Raw genomic sequence first — 19,418 nt, forward strand, 5'->3', positions numbered from 1 at the left:
GATTACCATTGGGAAAAAAAGCTAAACCCTTCCAATCATTAACTTTTCTAATTTACGTTTTAATGTTATCCATATTGGGTGTTTTGGGCATTCGGCTCACCAACATGCCACGCCAATTACAATCTTGTGCCTCCTTTTATTGTGCAGGATGAGCGCTGGAGTTCAGAGTTGGACCCTAAACTGGCAGGGCTGCTCAGCGACCTGGAGCAAGGCCTGGGCTCGGTGATCCGTCAGTCGGGGCCGCGATCACAGGGGAAGACGGGCCTCACAGAGGGCGATGTGTTGGGTACGTCAACGGATAGAAAGGCCAATGCATGTGCACGCACGATGAGCGAGTTAGGTTTGTACTGAGAGATTTACTGACACATCTTGTTGCAGCATGTTGCGGCAACACCTTTCTGCAGAGCAAGTTACAGGGAACCGACTCCCCTCAAAGTCTTAAGTGGGACAGTTAGGGTCCAAGGCCACTGACGGTGTCACATTATGTTTTATAGGCTTAATCACTTATTTTCTGCAGGTATACTGTCCCCCGGGGATGAGTTCCAATACTGGGCAGATCTCTCAGAGTCTGCGGAGAAGCACGGTGTAAGAGAAAGGGCCCGCCATTTTGTTGAGCTTTTCCGACCAATCGAAAAGGTATGTAGGTTGGGAGCATTTTAAGCTGTTATCAATGAAAAAACATTTGCACAATGCAAGCCGATGCACTTCTCCATGTTGACAAGAGCATTAAAATGAGAAATAATAATGGGACAAAGAAATCAAGGGATATTTAGCATAGAAAATAATTTGCAATTAATCGTGAGTTAACTATGGTATTAATGCGATTGATCACGATTAAATATTTTAATCGCTTGACAGCACTAATATATATATGTATACACACACACACACTTAAACTGCAATACAACACGGTTCTACATACCACAAATTCTGATATATAACGTGGTGCGCCACGAAAACCAAAATCTTCCGGCCCGTGAATTTTAGAGTGGGGAGCTCTCCGTAAAACTGCAGATAAAACTCGCAATTGAAGGATTGAAGGATTTACGGCAGAGCTGATCTGAGCAGCAGAGTGGAAACTGGAGGAATATACGCTCAAGCTGACACCATGCAGTGGATCGTTGCAAGCTAGCACCGCCTGACCTATGAAGTCCCGTCAGCTGAGGAGATTATGGCAGCGGTCGCTGGCACACCAACAAAGTAGAAGAAGTAGAGGAGTTTTGTTGTCAACCTCTTCCTTCCTTTCATAACACTTAAAGACAGACGGTGACAATGTTGCGTTTTGACGCGCTCCCGGGAATAACGCAGTGATCCTTCTGTGGGCCCAAAAGACGCGGTTTGACTATTTAAAATAATGCTCTTGAGTGGAGCCGGGTACTTATCCCTCTACAAGAAGAACTGAGCATGGAAAGGAAAGATAAATCACCCTGGACCCTCGCCCTCCAACATCAAAACCTGCACACAAGCCCACCCTCCCACATCTGCAAACAGGACATTTCAGATCTTATAATTTTGTAACATGTTAACCTTGTGATGCGCCTCCCACCTGTCTGCCGGTCCTGTCAGGGTGTCACACATGGGCTCCTAGGCCGAAATCTAGTCTACAACGGACTGCCCCAGAAAACTAGATGCAGCAATTAATATAACTAGAACTGCAAGCAGTTATGCAGGGGTCCAAGAAATGTGCATTTCGCCGGCACAACGCGAAGCATGTGTTCAAAACGCTACCGTGAACCTGTGGATAACGACGTTCTACATTCAGTTTGTACATTTCATTTTAACAGATTATTGTCTTGTTGCTGACCTGTATGTCTGCTGCTGTGACACCCATGTTTCCCATTTGTTTATTTGTGTTCATTTGGTTCAAGGAGTACTTCGGTCTAGATGGCCTGTCCATGGCGGACGTTGTGGATCTTGTGGAGCAGAGCAAACACACACTGGATGACGTGTGGAGACAGACTGACTTTGATACCCTTTACCCCGAGCCACGCATGCTGCGCCTCATGGACAACATAGGTATAAGGTCCCATGCACAAGGAACAAGAATGCAGATACACTGTTATGTCCACAGGAGCCTGATGGCTACACTATTTCATGAGGGTGTGTGTCTGTTTGTCTGTCTGTCTGTCTGTCTGTCTGTCTCACTCACTCACTCACTCACTCACTCACTCACTCACTCAGGTGGGGCCCTCGGCAGATATGTCCAGAGGAAGTTGAGCGGTGTGAAAATCTTCGAGGAGCCATACGTGTCCATGCAAGAGAACCTGAGGATGGGTGTTATCATCTGTGAACAGTGGGTGACGGCTTGTGAACATCTCACGGGACAGGTGTGGTTTACGATCAGACGTGAGACTTCCATGTCGCTTATGAATAGGAATGGAACTGTAATGCCTTGACCTTGAAAACCCAACATTTAAATTATATTCCTTCTGTTTATTTGTCTTGATAAGGTGTGGAAGAGTCATACCTCGCATGTTTGGATAGGAGACAAGCATCAGCCACACACTCTGAAGTGCTTAGCGCAGAGATTGGATGAGGTGAGGTCATGGATTTAGTCAAGCAATGTTGATGCAACTGCTTGACCACAACCACGTTCCTTGAATTGATTAATGTATATGTTGTAATTTACACGTACCATGTAAACAGTTCTAGATATGTCCTCACACAATATATTGTGGCCTTCCAGGGCCGATTTCTAGTTAAAGATTAAGTTTCGAAGTTCTGACAGTCTTTGAGGTCTGCTTTGCGCTACACATGCATCATAATTTGTGATCGACACTTTAAAGTGTATCAATTTGGAAGGAAGGATGCATTCAAAAAAACAGTTACACGCATTTGTGTGTGTGATTGTGTGTTTGCACTGGTTGTTGGCCACCAGGTAGTGACTCTGCGTACCGTGTACGAGAAACTGCTGCGGCTGCTCCCTGGAGGTAAACAGCAGGCACTGAGCCCTGAGCGTGTGTCTGAACCCTTCTCTGGACTCAACCCTCTACACTACAACCCCTACACTGAGGTAGGGGACTTTATGACTGTGTCCTTGTAGTCGGCGGTACTGGATGTGTGAATGGCAATTTTTTTGCATCCGTGCTGAGCGTTTGTTTTGTATTTTGCAGCCTCTGTGGAGAGCCGCAGTCTATCAGTTTGAACGATGCATCAGCTCTTCAGAACTGGAAGTGGCTGCTATATTGAAGCGTTACATAGGAGATGTGCAAGACAACCCACAACAGGTAGCCAAAAGTTTCCTGTCTAGACTTTTTGAGGCCCAAGGCAGAATCAGCAGGTGGCCGGAGGTCAGTGATACAGTCCATGTGCTGTTTCTGTGTGTGAACCAGCTGCTGCAGGTGTTTAAGAAGCACAAGGAGCTGATCAGGCGTCCACCATCAGCAAGGAGCTGCAGTCGGAGAGAGAGACCCTGCTGGCCAGGCTGCTCGACTATAGCAAAGGTCTCCAACACTACACCCTTTGCATCTGCTCTTTCTCTTTCCCCCTGGGCCTCCTTTGCTTATATGTCATTTTTCGGGCCTTTCTACTGTACTGTCCTGCATTTTACAAACTCTTTTCAAAAAGTGTTAATAGTCGCTGGTTAGAGACATGCACAAATTTGCCTCTCATTGTTTGACACGGTATTTTTTTCTGTCCATTTTCTTAAGGTCTAAAGTCTGATTTTGAGGATCGCTGCCATGGTGCTCCAGGGGAAAAAAACGGGGCCCCTTGTTGGCAGGAACCTCCCTGAGGTGGTCAACAAAATTGTCTGGGTTCGACAGCTCATTCACAAGGTAGCTGTGACCTTCACTGTGTGTTTCGGCCTCGCCGCCTCACCTTTCACCTTTCTGATGTCCGCGGGCCTCGATTGCTGTTCCTCTTGTCTCCTCGCAAGGTGGAGGACTCCGTTCGTATCTCCGAGGCGCTGCTCCCAGACCTGTCAGCCTTCCGCTCCTTCATGCGCTTCTGTGATGACCTCCTCGAGGTCCTGAGGGCCTACGAGCAGGAGCAGTTCGAAGACTGGTCGAGAGAAATACTGTCCGGACTGGCCGACCCAAGGTCTGGTATAAGGTGGGCACACATTCTTTGTTTCATTAAATTGTTTCTCTCTGTTCTCTCTGTTCAATAGTGTGACCTGGCTCAAGGGCACTTTGGCAGCAGTTGGAAGAAAGTGATTGAACCATGGCTGGTTCCTCCCCCCTTCCCACCCTCTGACCTCTCCCACCTCCAGTCTGCAGGCCAGTAACCGGGTGATGGACCTGGACCACGTGGACGGCCGCTGCGGATCCAGTACTCTGACCGGCTGGTGACGCTGCTGAGGGAGGTCAGACAGCTGTCGGCCCTCGGCTTCGCCATCCCCGGCCAAGATACAGCAAGCTGCCACACAGCAGACCAAGTTCTACGGACAGGCCATCGTCCTAAAACAGGTACGCAAGCATGCACGCGACGAGGCATGAGCCGAAACAGTACACATCACCCTGGTTCCAGAGAGGCTCCCGAATGAGCGCCCTTCTTGATAATGTGTTCTTGATTTATTTAAGGTGGCCCATTTCTACAACATCATAGACCAGCAGATGATTCCCTCTCAGAGACCCATGATGCTTGGTCTAGCTCTGGCCTTTGAACAAGTGATTAAGGTACAGAAACCTTTGCCTTTTACTTAACCAAAATCTGGATCCAAAAAAATTTGGATTAGGATGTCTTTTCCAGTTAAACATGTTATGCAAAAAATAAGTACACCACAGACTTCCTTACAGACTTTGAGGAAGTCTATGCCCTTTCTGTGTTTCTGTGTTGTGTTTTCCTTCCCTACGAGTTTTGTACTTTGTTAATGCATAATAATAATGTAAAAAAAAGTGTGTATATACTGTATGTATACATTTTAATACATTGGTAGTCAAGGTGGCGCCCTAGTGTTGCTAAGGCAGCCGCCCTAACCATACAGTGCTGGGGGAACCACTGTGTTTGATGGCAGACCTGCATTTTGTATACAATTCAATACGTAGGTCAGGTTACGACAGTAAGGAATAGATTGTCCGACATAACAGAAACATACCTTGATGAAAGATGCATTCAGAATAATAATTAAAGTAAATTTGATTTATATAGCCCCAATAATCCCTGGGCACTTTCACAGTGATCAGGCGAAACAAAACCAAGAACCAACATAACAAACGCATCGAAAGCCACAATCTAGCCTACTAGCTAACACCATGGCTGTTTACTTCCTGCCATAGTGCCTCTCCATAGACCTAACCTTCCTCACTTTCTGATGGTCAGAGTCCTCGGTCCCACGCTAAGGAGTCCGGGCGGCAAGCTGCAGATCACCTGGGACAACCCCAGAGAGCTGGAGCTCTACATCGGCAAGCTGCAGTCTGCTGCCGAGAGACTCTCCACCGAGAACAGGAAGCTTCGCAAGTGGCACACCGAGTTCACAGAGAAGGTAATCGGCCTGCTTCATAGACGATCACCGGCATATTGTCACCATGATTGTTCATAAAAAGACACAAGCTCTATTCTTGCCTAAAATCTATGGAGAAATGAATGGTAAACACATGGTAAAAAGGGCTGGTACATGCCAAGATGGAGATAACAATAAAGCTGCTCTATCACTGAATTTAAGATCCTCCAAACATCTTGGTTTCCAAGGTTCTGTCTGCCAACATTAGGACTCAAGGTTTTGGAGTTGCTCTCAAGCAACTTGTGAAATTAGATTCACATGTGATGGAGCTCGAGTTAAACGGGCGCATCATTGTACTCCAAATCATGTTAGGGCGCTATGCAATGCAGCAGTTGTGCCTGTTATACAAAGTAAGTAGACTTTAACTTAATGCAAGTCTTCCTAATAAACTTCAAACTTGTATTAAAGGGATAGTTCGGAATTTTGGACATAGGGCCTGATTCCCAAGTTAGCCTTGGTGTTCTTTATCATTGCAGACAGTTTTCAACACATTTCATTCTGTCCTTCTAGTTGCAGAGTTCGCTCGTGCTAGGCTAGCGCACGGCAACGGGCAATACTAGCCTGCTAATAAAACAATCTTACCCACTCCACAGTACTCCCGAGGTAAATCAATTATAACGCCAGACTATAGATGTAAATGTCTGTTGATGGCATAATGTTAGAAATAAAACTAACCTTGCATCGCATGAATCATCGCATTTTGAGGGACTGCTTTCTCAGCAGCAGCAGAATTTAACCTAGGTATCAGTCTGCCGCTGCCGTAGCCCACTACCAGGAATATAACACTGCTGCTGAGACACAGTAAGTCCCTCAAAATGCAATGCAATGCAAGGTTGGTATTATTTCTAACATTATTCTATCAACACAGACATTTGCATCGACCGTCTTGCGTTATAGTTGATTTGCCTCGAGTATACTGTGGAGTGGGTAAGACTGTTTTATTAGCAGGCTAGCATTGCCCGTTGCCGTGCGCTAGCCTAGCACGAGCAAACTCTGCCACTAGAAGGACTGAATGAAATGTGTTAAACTGCCTCCAATGATAAAGAACACCAAGGTTAACTTGGGAATCAGGCCCTATGTCCAAAATTCCGAACTACCCCTTTAATTCAAAATGCATATGCAACTCTACTGAGCCAGGATAGGATTTCTATTGATTTTGCTGCGAGTCATGTTTGGGAAGTGGTATGTATCTGGTGACATGCTGAAAGGCTTGACCCCACGTGCACAATGCTCACGTCAGGTGGTGCTCCTGATGAACGTGGACCTCCTGAGACAACCAGCAGCGCTGGAAGGACGGCCTACAGGAGCTGCGGACAGGCTTTGCCACTCTTGAGACGCAGGTACCAGAGAGACTGCCATCATCAAACGACAGGGCCTAAGGCCAAGAGAGCCGGAGGCAACAGAGCCTCATGCGAGAACACTTGTGTATCGTCTTTGTTAGGGATTCCGGTCAGGTGACCTGGCGGGCGTGGCGCCAACACTGGAACCACCACTGTACAAGGCCCTAGAACAACCAGTACCAGACGGGCCTGGAGGCTCTGACAAGAACCTGCCCGAGATACACATCGACCTCACCTTCAAGTCAGTACACTTCTTTAATCTGTCACCCCACTCTCCAGACCACTGACAGGCTTGATATCCGAATGATGGGTTCACAGGGGGTTTCTGACTTCCTTTGTATGGATGTGTCATGAAGGTTTTTTTGAAATACAGGACATCCTCTATTACATCCCATATATGGTTCGGTTTACTTTCGGCGTGAACCAAGCTGGAGGAAGATAACTGCAAAACAATACATTGTGGTATGCTTTATGCAAGGCATAACCACTATAAGCAATGATGGAACACGCTGTAACCAGATTTATGATGCAACATATAATGCATAAAAAAGTGTGAGAAAGGTTAGTTGGACTTCCTCAGAGTTTAAATAAGCAATCTGAGGCCCTTTTCAGATTTGCTTTGGTTGTTAATCTGTGGTTAGGGATCGACTGATTATCGGCCGGGCCGATATTCGGGGTTGCAACAAGGTTGCTGATAATATCGATATGGAAATAGTCGGGATAGTAGAAATCTGTGTGAGTGAGAGAGTAAAACCTAATAAACTAAATTCAGTCCAGTTTTATTGCAGGGAAGCACGTTAAGCGGTGGTTATACTTCTTCAACTGCGTAATGCGCTATCCAACCGCGTAACACGGAGCCCCTCGAGCCCAGTGGTCCGCTTTCCTCCTTCTCTGGCTCTAGACGCTCAGCAGACTGTAGCGAAACTCTACAACTCACGACTACTAACGTTAATGTGAGGCCCAATACGTTAGCAGCAGCTGTCTGTTCCTATGATAAACACTGATTATTAAAGTGAAGATGCTGTAGGCTATTTAGTATTTTTTAACGGTTTAATCACTTGAAACAAGGTTGCTGATAATAATGATAGGGAAATAGTCAGTGATAAAAGTAAGATGAGAGAGAGGGAGAGGGGGAGGGGGAGAGGGAGAGAGAGTGAGTTCGGGAACATTTAGGGAGCCATTTATTTGTTTAAATTGTGTTATGTTGCAAATCTGATAAGCTGTTGTGTTTATTAAACATATGCTTAAAGCCATTTAAGTGAAGTCAAGTGTTGGAGTTAACTTAACAATATTTTCCCTTTTTCTGTAAATTAACATCGGCTCCAAATATCGGTTACGGCCCCCTTGACTACTAATAACCATATCGGTCTATCTCTAATCTCTCTGTCTGTCTGTCTGTCTGTCTGTCTGTCTGTCTGTCTGTCTGTCTGTCTGTCTGTCTCTCTCTCATTCATATATATATATATATATATATATATATATATATATGTGTGTGTGTAGACAAGGCCATTTGCAGTTTCGTCCTACCTTTGAAGAAGTGCGGGCTCGATACTTCAGGGAAATGAAGCGGTTCATTTCTATTCCTAACCAATTCAAGGGGGTTAGTGAGCAGGGTGAGGAGCTCATCTTCGGAGTCATGATTGACAGAAACGCTCCCGGGTTCCTTACCATCTACAGGAAAGCAGAAGACCTTTTCAGCCGCTTGCTGGCAGTTCAGGACAAGTTCAAGGTGAAGGAGCAAGAAGTGGTACAAATGACAAACATGGTTACATTCAAAGTGCTCGTATTGTCTTGTTGGTAGTGTGAACAGTGTGTCAAAGACCTCTTAAAACAACACACAATTTTACCCATAGTGCTTTGACCGGGAAATAATAAATAAATAAAAGAGCAATTCATCCATATAGCCGGAAAAATCCCGCTAATATACTGCAAACCCAGACGTAGTGACTGAAGGGAAATTACAATTGAGCAGAAGTACGTAGGTGGCCAGAGCCAGGCTAATGTCTTATAAGATCATGAAACTGTCTTTTTAGAGAAAACAGAAGTAGAATCTGCTTTTGCAAGTCCCCTCAAAACACTGTCCTCAACTTCACTAAAGACCAATTGTCTGTTGGTATTCTCACTACCGTCATAGTTTTCCTGATTCAGGTTCTATAGAACACTGTTGTGTAATATGTGTGACATTATGGTTTACTTAGAACAGGAAATGGACAGTATCCTGAGAAATGCAGTAAACATTGCAGTAAACGTGCAATGTGTGTGTTTGTGTGAGTTACAGGAGTGGGTGGTTTTGGGCCTGGTAGACATCGAGACGTTTGTGGAGAAGCATTTGCACTCTGTGCAAGAATGGGAGAGAAACTTCAAGTCCCTGAAAGCCCGGGGCAAGGAGTCTGAACGCCTGCCCAGGTAGAAACCCTTTTAAACCCAGGCCTCTTAAGACCATCACACTAGTTACTTAGCACTGAGCACACCTCTGCAAGGGAGCATCAGGTTATATATATCGTTTCATAGCGGCATATAATTACTGAGCTTATAGCTGGCTACAGCCATGCAGGCAAACTGCTGTGCAGTTGACCAGATGTTAAGCAACACAACGCACAAAATATAAGACATTATAAATCCAGCAGCATTCTGGAGTTTGGTTTTAGTCTTGGTTATTTTCAACACACTGTCTTATTTTCTCCGTCTCTGACTCTGATTTTGTCTCGGCCTTTCTCTGGCTCTGTCTGTCTCTTCCTCTCTCGCTTCCCTCTTTCAGCCAGGAGAAGGTAGACTGTATCACAGTGAATTGTGAGCCAGTCAGAGCCGTCATCGATGACCTGATTCAAAGGCTATTCGATGCTCTCCTTGTCTGTCTCAGGAAGTCCATACAAGGTAGCAATTCACCATATCTTTATATATATTTATAGATATATTATTGCTCACATTGTCATCTGGTGGTCGGTCTTGATGTCCGGTCGCTGTCCCTACCCCCTACTCTGGTCACGTCCAGGCCACAACACAGACCATAGAGGCCTTTGTGTCCGACGCCATGGAAGCCATGTCCACTCGTCCCGAGAGCATTGAGGAGATCAGCGAGGCCAATGCCAGACACTGCCAGATTAAAGCCCGCGAACCAGAGGTTTAGCGCAAGACCCTTTTTGAATATATATTTTTTTAGAAAGTCCACCAATTATTAAGTTGACCTACTGTGTGTGTGTGTGTGTGTGCGTGTTTCAGATCCTGCCTCAGTTTCAGTGTGCAGAGGAGAAGAACCGGCTGCTGCGTGCGGTAGCCGAGCCGGCCTGGACTCCCTGTCCTCACTGAGGGCCAGGTGGGACAAGCTGGAGCTGGTCATGGAGAGCCACAAGCTCATGATCAAAGGAACAGGTAATATGGCTGCTCTCTTGCCGGCCCTGTGTCTCTTTCCCAAGGTTGAAAGTGCTTTTGAAGTGGCATGGAAAACATCCCTAAACACTAAAGCTAAATAGGATACAAAATAGTGATATTTAAATTGTTCTAATTGTTTTTTTATCGAACTGCGTATTGCAAAGTAACACATATTCTGTGTGTATGTAGGATCTGTCTGTCTGTCTGTCTGTCTGTCTGTCTGTCTGTCTGTCTGTCTGTCTGTCTGTCTGTCTGTCTGTCTGTCTGTCTGTCTGTCTGTCTCTGTCTCTGTGTCTCTCGTATACGTGGCATCGCTGCCATCGCTGCTGTTTTTTATCGAACTGCGTATTGCAAAGTAACACATATTCTGTGTGTATGTAGGATCTCTCTCTCTCTCTCTCTCTCTCTCTCTCTCTCTCTCTCTCGTAATACGTGCATCGCTGCCTCCCCCCCCCCCCCCCCCCCCCCATATATAGGGCCATATGAATTCCGCGATAACGAAAACGTGGACGGAATCGGACAATAAAAACGGAATCTACTGATATATATATTTTTTTTTTTATTATTTATTATTATTAAGCAGGAAAGTATTAAAAGTAACAAAATTACAATTCTAAAAACGGGCCTGTCTTAGTAAAATAACTGATTTCCAGCAGGTTCCTGTTCTTCAGCACATATAACATGTAACAGGGACAAGGCACATCACGCGTCACATTTACGGAATGCAACGGAATGCAGCGGAATTCGCCTTATTTTGGTGAAATTCAGTTTCGAGGGAAAAGTTAAACAACACAGGTGACATTAACGTCACTGAATGTTTAGCAGTCACTCCCACAACAATGCTAAAAAAAAATCCCCGGTCCACCACGCAAACAATAGGTCCCGCTCCTAACAAGAAGCCGAAGCCGAAGAAGAAGTTGAAGCGCCCGTAATTCGGTTCTAACCCCAAATTCAGAGCCGAACAATATCCAAAACCCTTCTATCACTCAGGTGATCAGCTGTTTTGTAGATTATGTCAACATACTATCGATTGGAAACGCAAAGATGTGTGCGATGACCAATTGAAGTCCAAAATCCATTTAAAAAACAATGAACGCCGTAGCCAGGGCACGCCTCTTCAAACAACAATTTGAGTTTATAAAAAGAGTTGATAAGCACTTTAATATTTATGTCATGTTGTTTTTATTTGAAGCACTAAAAACAGTGCAATGTTGTGATGTTTTAATAAATGTAGTCTTCTATCTGATTAAATTGTATTCGTTCGCACTTATTTGACACTCGTTCTGATGATTTTAATAGCTTTAAGTGTAAAAACGGAAGTCATGAAAATTAAAACGGAAAAAATGGAATTTGGAAAAAAATAAAACGGAATTTGGAAAAAAATAAAACGGATTTCATAGGGCCCTACATATATGCACGTGTATAAATATGAGTGTTTGCATGACTGTGTGAAAACCTTTCCCCTCACCCACCCTCTTCACATGCCTTTCCTCTCAGGTGGAGATGATGCGCAGTAACGCGGAAGGCCGCATCCAGGCCTACCGGACTAATCTGGAGCGCTTCAGGGCGCACTGGGATCAGCTAAAGCCCAGTGATGAGGTGGTGGAGACGGGCGACCAGGCCAGCATGTTGGCCTGTCTCCAGACCATCAGGGATAAGCAGCAGGAGTTCCAGGAGCTGGAGCTTATTCGTCTGAAACTGCTGTAGGTTTTCAGTTCTCGGTCTTCTTTATTCTGTTTGATCAAAGATTGTAGTATTTTCTTTGCGTGCAATTGTGCGTATTGATATTGTGTATGGTAGCAGTGACATTCTGACAGCATCAATTGATCAAATGATCGGACAAAATAAAATCTATAATCCGGTATCTGGATGCCACAGGCCTGTACAATAATTTCTTCCGGCCCAAATTAACCGATTGGATAGGTTGGGCTATCTATGTCCCCTGCTTCCCGTGTGGCTTCTGTCCGTGCACAGAAGTCTTCCACAAGGCTAGGCAGAGCTATTTTCAATGTAAGCGAGCTAGTTCCCTGTTTTGAGGGAGCGCCTTTGGACAGGGGCTTGAAGGGAAGGGTTGGATAATTTCAAAATCGTTCTTACTCTTGCTGGTTTCTCCAAATTGCCTACACTAGCTGAACGGCTTACTTATTGAGATGGTAGGTGTATTATATAATGCTAAATCTCTTATTAGTGTTTCACACAATGTGCAGAAAGCAAAAGCAAACTGATATTAATGCTCTCCTGGCTTCCATCTCTACCTCCCAGGGTTATCCCTCACATACGTCTTTCAAGTCTGGCCACTGAGTTAAAAAGTCAACACAATGTGCAGAAAACAAAACCACATGGTGATTTTTGGATGTATGTTGTCCTGGCTTTCCATCTCCACCTCTAGTGACGACTGTGTTCATTTTGAGCTGGAGGCCCCAGACTTCTCCTTTGCGGAGGAGACCATCCGAGACATGGAGGAGTGCAGTCGGATGTGGTCTCTGTATGAAGAGTGGCTGCAGGGCTTCACGGAGAAGGCTAAGGAGACTGGATCACGTTCAGGTATGGCTCCTCGCTAGAGCTTCTCACCGGGGCTGTGTAGATCTGTGAAATGTGACATGGGTGCTTCTAATGTTTCTAAAGTTTAATTAAGAACAAGGGTTTCTTGAATGAGTCGTGTTTATTATTAACTGCCCCCATCGACTAAAACAATCTATCCTGTAGAAATATGGATGAATACCATCCCGCGGTCTGCAGTGTAATGACACCACATCACAACAATAGTGAAACCTGTGAATAACACGTCGTCGGTATGTCTTTCTTGAATTCTAGGAGCAAGACTTACTTGTTTGAGGAGTTCCTCTTTGCGTGGCAGGACCGACTGAAGAAGCTGGATCATCCCACCACCATGTCTGTCAAACTGCAGGCCGAGGTGGACAAATACAAGGTTCGCCCCGCCCGCGTTGGAAAGGCTTATCGAGTCGACCAATGGCTCTCTATCTCTGTCTCTGTCTCTCTGTCCCAGGACCCACTGGCTGGACGTGTTCCGCCTTCTTCCGAGTACACTCACACCGCTTTCCGCCTCCTCTCCCCTGCATTGTGTAGAACCTGGCCCCGGTGCTGAAGTACGTGCGTGGGGAACACCTGTCCCAGGACCACTGGCTGGACATGTTCCGCCTACTGGGCCTGCCCAGGGGCACCAAGCTGGAGATGCTCACCTTCAACGACCTGCTCTCAGTGGCGGAAACCATCATCGAAAAGGCCCTGGAGCTAAAGGTTCATTACACACGCACGCACAAAAACATTCACTGTTACTAGGGCTGTAACGATACACCAACTCACGATTCGGTTTGTATCACGGTTTTTAACCCACGATTCGATTCATCCCACGATTTTTTTAAATTTAAAAAGCATTTTATTGAAACAACACTTATATACAGGGTGTCCACGCATCCTTAAGTCTTAAATTCATGTTTCTAATTGTAAGCCCTTGAAAAGTCTTAAATTCTTTATAAATGTCATATGCTGGTCTTAAATACTGTACCTCAAGGTCTTAAATTTGTCGGGGCAGGACTATTTTTATTTATTTTTTCTCGTGGGACTTGTCAGGAAGGACATGTAGAGAGGCTTCTTTCTTGCTAGCTGCATACAACATATAAACGATTATCTGCGTGCTTGCTAGCTAGTCTGCGACAATGGGTTAATGCAAATTCAAGGACGGTTGGCTGGAAGACGTCCGTTTCCGAAGTGGGCTCGCGTCTGTTGCCAAAACAGAAAAGGCCAGATGCATCCTATGCAAAACTACAATCAAGATCGGCACCATGGGCATTAAGGCTGTCGTCAGCCACATGCAGTGCCAAAAACACAAAACATTTGCCAGGAGCCCAGCCATTTCACAGTTCTGCATCTCTGCCCCGACGCCACTGTCACAGACAACGGTCCGCGCTGCTACTAGCACTGACCTGAGAGTACCATTTGGTGCGACACCAACACTGAAAGCAGAGATTTTGTGGATTTTAAATACAGTGAATACATACAACTCCAATGAGGGGATCTCTTCCGTTTCATGCTCCCTGACTCGCAAATCGCGAGCCAAATGCTTGGGTTTAAATAAAGCGGGATCCCCCCCCACCTTTGTGTGTTTTAGGTCTTAAATTTCATTCAAAGTGGTATTAAAAAGGTCTTTAAAAGTCTTAAATTTGACTTGCTGAAACCTGCAGATACCCTATAACAATTAACTTAATGTAACATTTAATAACAAATAATTTGGAACACTGAACAGATTTGAACAGAAAGAATACTATTAAAGTAGGCCTATAGCAAAATGAATAAATAAATAACCAAAGATTGCAGTTGGAGGATGCTTGCAGGTAGGCAAAAACCCACATCTAGTTTTGTGGTTTAGGCTTACGTATTTGAAAATATTAATGTCAAATAAATAATAGTAATTTGAATAGTTTGGTAGCACTAACCAGCGTTCCCGCTAGAAAAAACGATGCCGGTCAAAGTGACCTGCATAGGTTCTATTTCATGTAGGCTACGCCGTCTAGGCTTCGCCTTATGGGCTTGTCCCGAGCGCGTTGCGCGTGAGCACTCGCACGGGACAAGCCCATAAGGCGAAGCCTAGACGGCTACGCCTACAATCATAGCTATCGTTTAGTTTTCGGTCAAATATCCTATTATCGCTTCTTATTAGGCTATGTAGCTTAAATAATGACATAATCAGGCCGTATAAAATGCAACATGTTTAATAGCCTAACCTTCAAATAGATGGGAAAAAACATGAACGTCTGATTGTGAAAATGAGCCTCCCGACTCACTTCCACTTCGGGATGTAGCGGTTAGGATGCAATGAAGATCTTGAGTAGGCCACAAAAATTCAGCCAGCAGCATAAGTTAGGTGAGAAACTGTGATTTATTTTCCATGCTTGAAAAAGTGAAATGGCAAAGCCAAACCAAATACTTTGATAAACAAAACCAAAAATCAACCAGAGGGTTGCTCACTGGCAAAGTCCCAGGAAGTCGGTGTGGCTGTCAGTGTCTGTTTTTTGTCATGCAAAATGTATGGGTTAACGGCAGAGAATTGGTTATGGAGCATATCGGCTGGTACCTAACCGATTGCGAGGATGTTTACATGCAAGTAACTGAAAGGTTTTGTTGTTTGTGATCAAAATGTCTCATGACGAGACGCGGTTGCCGGCACCGTGCGTCATACACAACATTAACAGATGTGTTAATGCGTGTTGATCAGTTATGTGTTGCGGGTAGTTTCATATGTACGTGAAAAGGAGGGGCTACCTTTTCACTCTGATTCGCGAGGCATACTGTTACTAGTAGCGTATGTGTGGGTGCGATAATGGCAGCGTGTGTGTGAGCAGGGCCGTTGCACCACATCCTGGGCCCCTATACAAGAAGTACTGATGGGGGAACAATTGTTGACGGGGGGGAAATCCAAGCAAATAGCCAAATACTGCTGTGTCAGCAATCATAGGCCGTTTGAATATGGAGAATGCGCTGTCATCTCTACCCTTGATATGACTTTGTGATCTAGGCAAGGCAAGGCAACTTTATTTTATATAGCACTTTTCATACACAAGGCAGACTCAAAGTGCTTCACATATAAACATTGTCATACAATAAAATAAAATAATAGATAAGTAAAAGAAAACATGCAAAGAAATGAGTAAAATAGAAAGTGTAATGTATTTAAGATCAGATCAACGGTCTCTCTGGTACCCGCGTCGGGACTCCAACCCGACCTAAAGGAATTTGGTACCCACGTCGGGACTACAAACCCGACCTAAAGGAATTTGGTACTTTCTCTAGGACTCCAACCCGGATTCCAGTAACTCTAACCCCGAACCAAAGGCCTTATTCTGGGACTCCAACCCAGACAGACGTCGGGACTCTAACCCAGACAGAACTCAGGTCTTTCTCTCGGACTCCAACCCGACCTAAGGAACATGGTCCTTTCTTTGGGACAACCCAGATTCTAGGACTCTTACCCAGACAGAAATTGGGTCTCAAACCCTTATCCTTTCTCTCTGGTATCAGATCATGTATCTTTCTGGTAAAAATAGAAAATAAAGGGAAAGTTAAAAAGGCATTTTAGTAAGTAAAATAGAAAATGCAATGAATTTAAGATCTGATCAACATTCTCTCTGGAACCCACGTCAGAACTCCAACCTGACCTAAAGGAACTTGGTACTTTCTCTGGGACCCCAACCTGGACTCTATTCTAGGACTCTAACCCAGATTCTAGGACTCTAACCCAGACACACGTCGGGACTCTAACAACGAACCAAAAGGCCTTATTCTGGGACTCCAACCCAGACAGACGTCGGGACTTTAACCCAGACAGAACTCTGGTCTTTCTCTCGGACTCCAACCCGACCTAGAGGAACTTTGTCCCTTTCTCTGGGACTCCAACCCAGATTCTAGGACTCTAACCCAGACAGAACTTGGGTCTTAAACCCTTATCCTTTCTCTCTGGTATCATTCTGGTAAAAATAGAAAATAAAAGGAAAGTTAAAAAGGCATTTTGTAATAAAATACAAAATAAAGGCAAAGTTAAAAAAAATAAGCTTTTTTATAAATTGCATTGTATTTAAGATTTATCAGAAAGCTAAAGCAAACATAAAAGTCTTCAATCTTGTTTTAAAGGTGCTCAGAGTTGGGGAAAGTCTTAAATCCTTGCATAGTAACTAAATCCTGCTTTCCCATGTTTCGTGTTTACTCTGGGGATAATTAACAGATTGGTCTCAGAAGATCTTAATGTTCTAGAAGGCTTATGTAGTGGAAGCATATCAGTTAAATATTTTGGGCCTAAACCATGTAGGGATTTATAGGTTAGCAACATGATTTTAAAATCAATTCTCTGACCTACAGGAAGCCAATGTAACGATTTAAGAATTGGTGTAATGTGTTCAATTTTTTTTTTTCTACTGATTCACTTGTTTGTAAATACTTGCACAGTGTTTGTGTTATTGTGCAACATCATAGGCTCTTTATTAATATTTGGATGTTGTGGTGCTGTAGCATTGGTCGTTCCAAATAAATGAATCAAATGTGTGTAGGACCTAAACAGCCGCGCGCAGGCGGAGGTGACCGTCAGGGAGGCGCTAAGGGAGCTGGACCTGTGGGGGGCCGCGGCGACCTTTAACCTCACGGAGTACACCGACAGCAGCGGACAGGCCCTCACCCTCATCAAGGACTGGAAGGACATCGTCAGCCAGGTCTGTACGCACGAGCACACAGCACCGTTGAACTTCAATACAGGACACGTTTACTGTTTATGTTCATCTTGTCTCTGCTCAAATCCAGGTGGGAGACAACCGCTGCCTGCTTCAGTCTCTGAAAGACTCCCCCTACTACCGTGGCTTTCAGGACAAGGTCAGCTACACACATCGGCAAACACTTAAAATAACTAGCCGCAGACCGAAGGGTAAAATACCCTATCCGTCTATCTCGGTGTGATAACGAAACCCACAGATGAGTCACCTGAGAACTGATTAAAGATATGCACTTTTGCACCCTGTACATTCTGAATATCATCCCCTGTGTGTTTGTGCATGTGTGTGTCCAGGTGAGTTTGTGGGAGGTGCGTCTGGCTGACCTGGACGAGCATCTCCTCAGTCTGAACACCATCCAGCGGCGCTGGGTGTACCTGGAGCCCATATTTGGGCGCGGAGCCCTCCCTAAAGAGCAGGCCCGCTTCAAGCGTGTGGACGAGGATTTTAGGTAGTGTGTGTGTGTGTGTGTGTGTGTGTGTGTGTGTGTGTGTGTGTGTGTGTGTGTGTGTGTGTGTGTGTGTGTGTGTGTGGTGTGTGTGTGTGTGTGTGTGTGTGTGTGTGTGTGTGTGTGTGTGTGTGGTTGACTTTTTCATTAAATGTTCGTCTTTGTGTAAAGAGTGATAGTTGTGGATGGACTGTATCCCTCTGTGTTTGTGTGTGTGTGCGCGGCAGGTCCATCATGTCAGACGTTCAGAGGGACAGCAGAGTGGTGTCTTTGTGCTCCAGAGCCGGTATCAGAAACTCCCTTGTCACTATACTGGATCAGCTGCAGCGCTGCCAGAAGTCACTCAACGAGTTCTTGGAGGTACTCGCACGCGCAAACACATCACATCACATCACACCACAACAGACAGACAGACAGACAGACAGACAGACAGACAGACAGACAGACTGACTGACTGACTGACTGACTGACTGACTGACTGACTGACTGACTGACTGACTGACTGACTGACTGACTGACTGACTGACTGACTGGGGAACTTATCGTAATACCGGGATTCCCCCTACTCCAAATGTGCTTTTAATATATTTACCACATAACAAATGTAACATAGCAACATAAAATAGTAACGTAACAACATTACGTATATTGCAACAAAATATGTCTTTCACATTCAGAAAGATATTGCATACATTATACTGAATAGATTATTCAGTGTTTTTTTAGCTAGTTATTGAGGTGCAAATAAAGGTGCAATATGGTCCCATGTAAAAGTTCAAAAGGGCAGAATAGCAGCATGGAAATACAGTTCTACGTTCATTTTGCATATAAAGAGCATAGTACAGAATGTTCATGGAATTAATTTCAGTGAGTTTAGGAGTTGAATATGTGTGTGCCTTTCAATTTGTATTCAGTTTAAGTTTTCAGGGGAAAGGTTGTTGTGGTTGAGACACGCGCGCACATACCGAGATCAACTTAAGCTGATTGCAAATTCACACAAGGACACATAGAGATGCACACACACACACACAGGCCAACAGATACATGTGGATTAAAATGGACTTCTGTATTTGGTTAGAAAGGTATATACTATTGTGTGTCTAAGGTTTGCTGCAGGGTGAGATATTTGTTTTAATATCGGAAATTCCTGCAGGCGAACAAAGTGAGACAAATCTCTATTTTAAGATTCTCCTTAGGGTTCAGTGGTTTTGGCTACATAGATCAATTCACAATATTACCAGAGTTGCAGTAAGTTTAAGAACTAATTTGCGTTTCTAAGTCACATGTAATATAGCCAACCATACTCTTGTTATTTTCTATTGGCATTCTTGAATGAAAATGAGGTGTGTGGGTGTGGGTGTGTGTGTGTGGTTGCAGGAAAAGCGCTCTGCCTTCCCCAGGTTCTACTTCATAGGGGATGATGATCTCCTGGAGATCCTGGGCCAGGCCACTAACCCCACCGTCATCCAGTCCCACCTCAAGAAGCTCTTCGCTGGTGAGACCACTTGTGTATATCATACACCATGGTGTTCTGTTTCTCTCCTCCA

The 19,418-nt window shown here is 44.7% G+C and overlaps 1 protein-coding gene across 1 annotated transcript in view; it reads left to right on the forward strand.

Annotated features, from left to right (window-relative positions):
• Positions 1–19,418, forward strand: part of dync2h1 (dynein cytoplasmic 2 heavy chain 1) — a 123,371-nt gene that overhangs the window by 2,053 nt on the left and 101,900 nt on the right. The window contains 39 exon segments of the mRNA XM_030380788.1: positions 143–286; positions 518–636; positions 1,869–2,016; positions 2,182–2,327; positions 2,451–2,537; positions 2,879–3,013; positions 3,114–3,227; positions 3,333–3,372; positions 3,375–3,443; positions 3,651–3,697; positions 3,699–3,776; positions 3,878–4,053; positions 4,214–4,257; positions 4,260–4,333; positions 4,335–4,409; positions 4,524–4,619; positions 5,263–5,289; positions 5,291–5,425; positions 6,684–6,719; positions 6,721–6,783; positions 6,885–6,905; positions 6,907–6,982; positions 6,985–7,024; positions 8,284–8,512; positions 9,062–9,189; positions 9,542–9,650; positions 9,770–9,904; positions 10,003–10,057; positions 10,060–10,145; positions 11,644–11,855; positions 12,542–12,675; positions 12,678–12,696; positions 12,967–13,081; positions 13,240–13,410; positions 17,211–17,369; positions 17,458–17,526; positions 17,720–17,874; positions 18,099–18,231; positions 19,249–19,366. Of these exon segments, the coding sequence (XP_030236648.1) occupies positions 143–286; positions 518–636; positions 1,869–2,016; positions 2,182–2,327; positions 2,451–2,537; positions 2,879–3,013; positions 3,114–3,227; positions 3,333–3,372; positions 3,375–3,443; positions 3,651–3,697; positions 3,699–3,776; positions 3,878–4,053; positions 4,214–4,257; positions 4,260–4,333; positions 4,335–4,409; positions 4,524–4,619; positions 5,263–5,289; positions 5,291–5,425; positions 6,684–6,719; positions 6,721–6,783; positions 6,885–6,905; positions 6,907–6,982; positions 6,985–7,024; positions 8,284–8,512; positions 9,062–9,189; positions 9,542–9,650; positions 9,770–9,904; positions 10,003–10,057; positions 10,060–10,145; positions 11,644–11,855; positions 12,542–12,675; positions 12,678–12,696; positions 12,967–13,081; positions 13,240–13,410; positions 17,211–17,369; positions 17,458–17,526; positions 17,720–17,874; positions 18,099–18,231; positions 19,249–19,366 (4,017 nt within the window).

The sequence above is a fragment of the Gadus morhua genome, chromosome 16, assembly GCF_902167405.1.
Source record: "Gadus morhua chromosome 16, gadMor3.0, whole genome shotgun sequence".
Lineage (NCBI taxonomy): Eukaryota > Metazoa > Chordata > Actinopteri > Gadiformes > Gadidae > Gadus > Gadus morhua.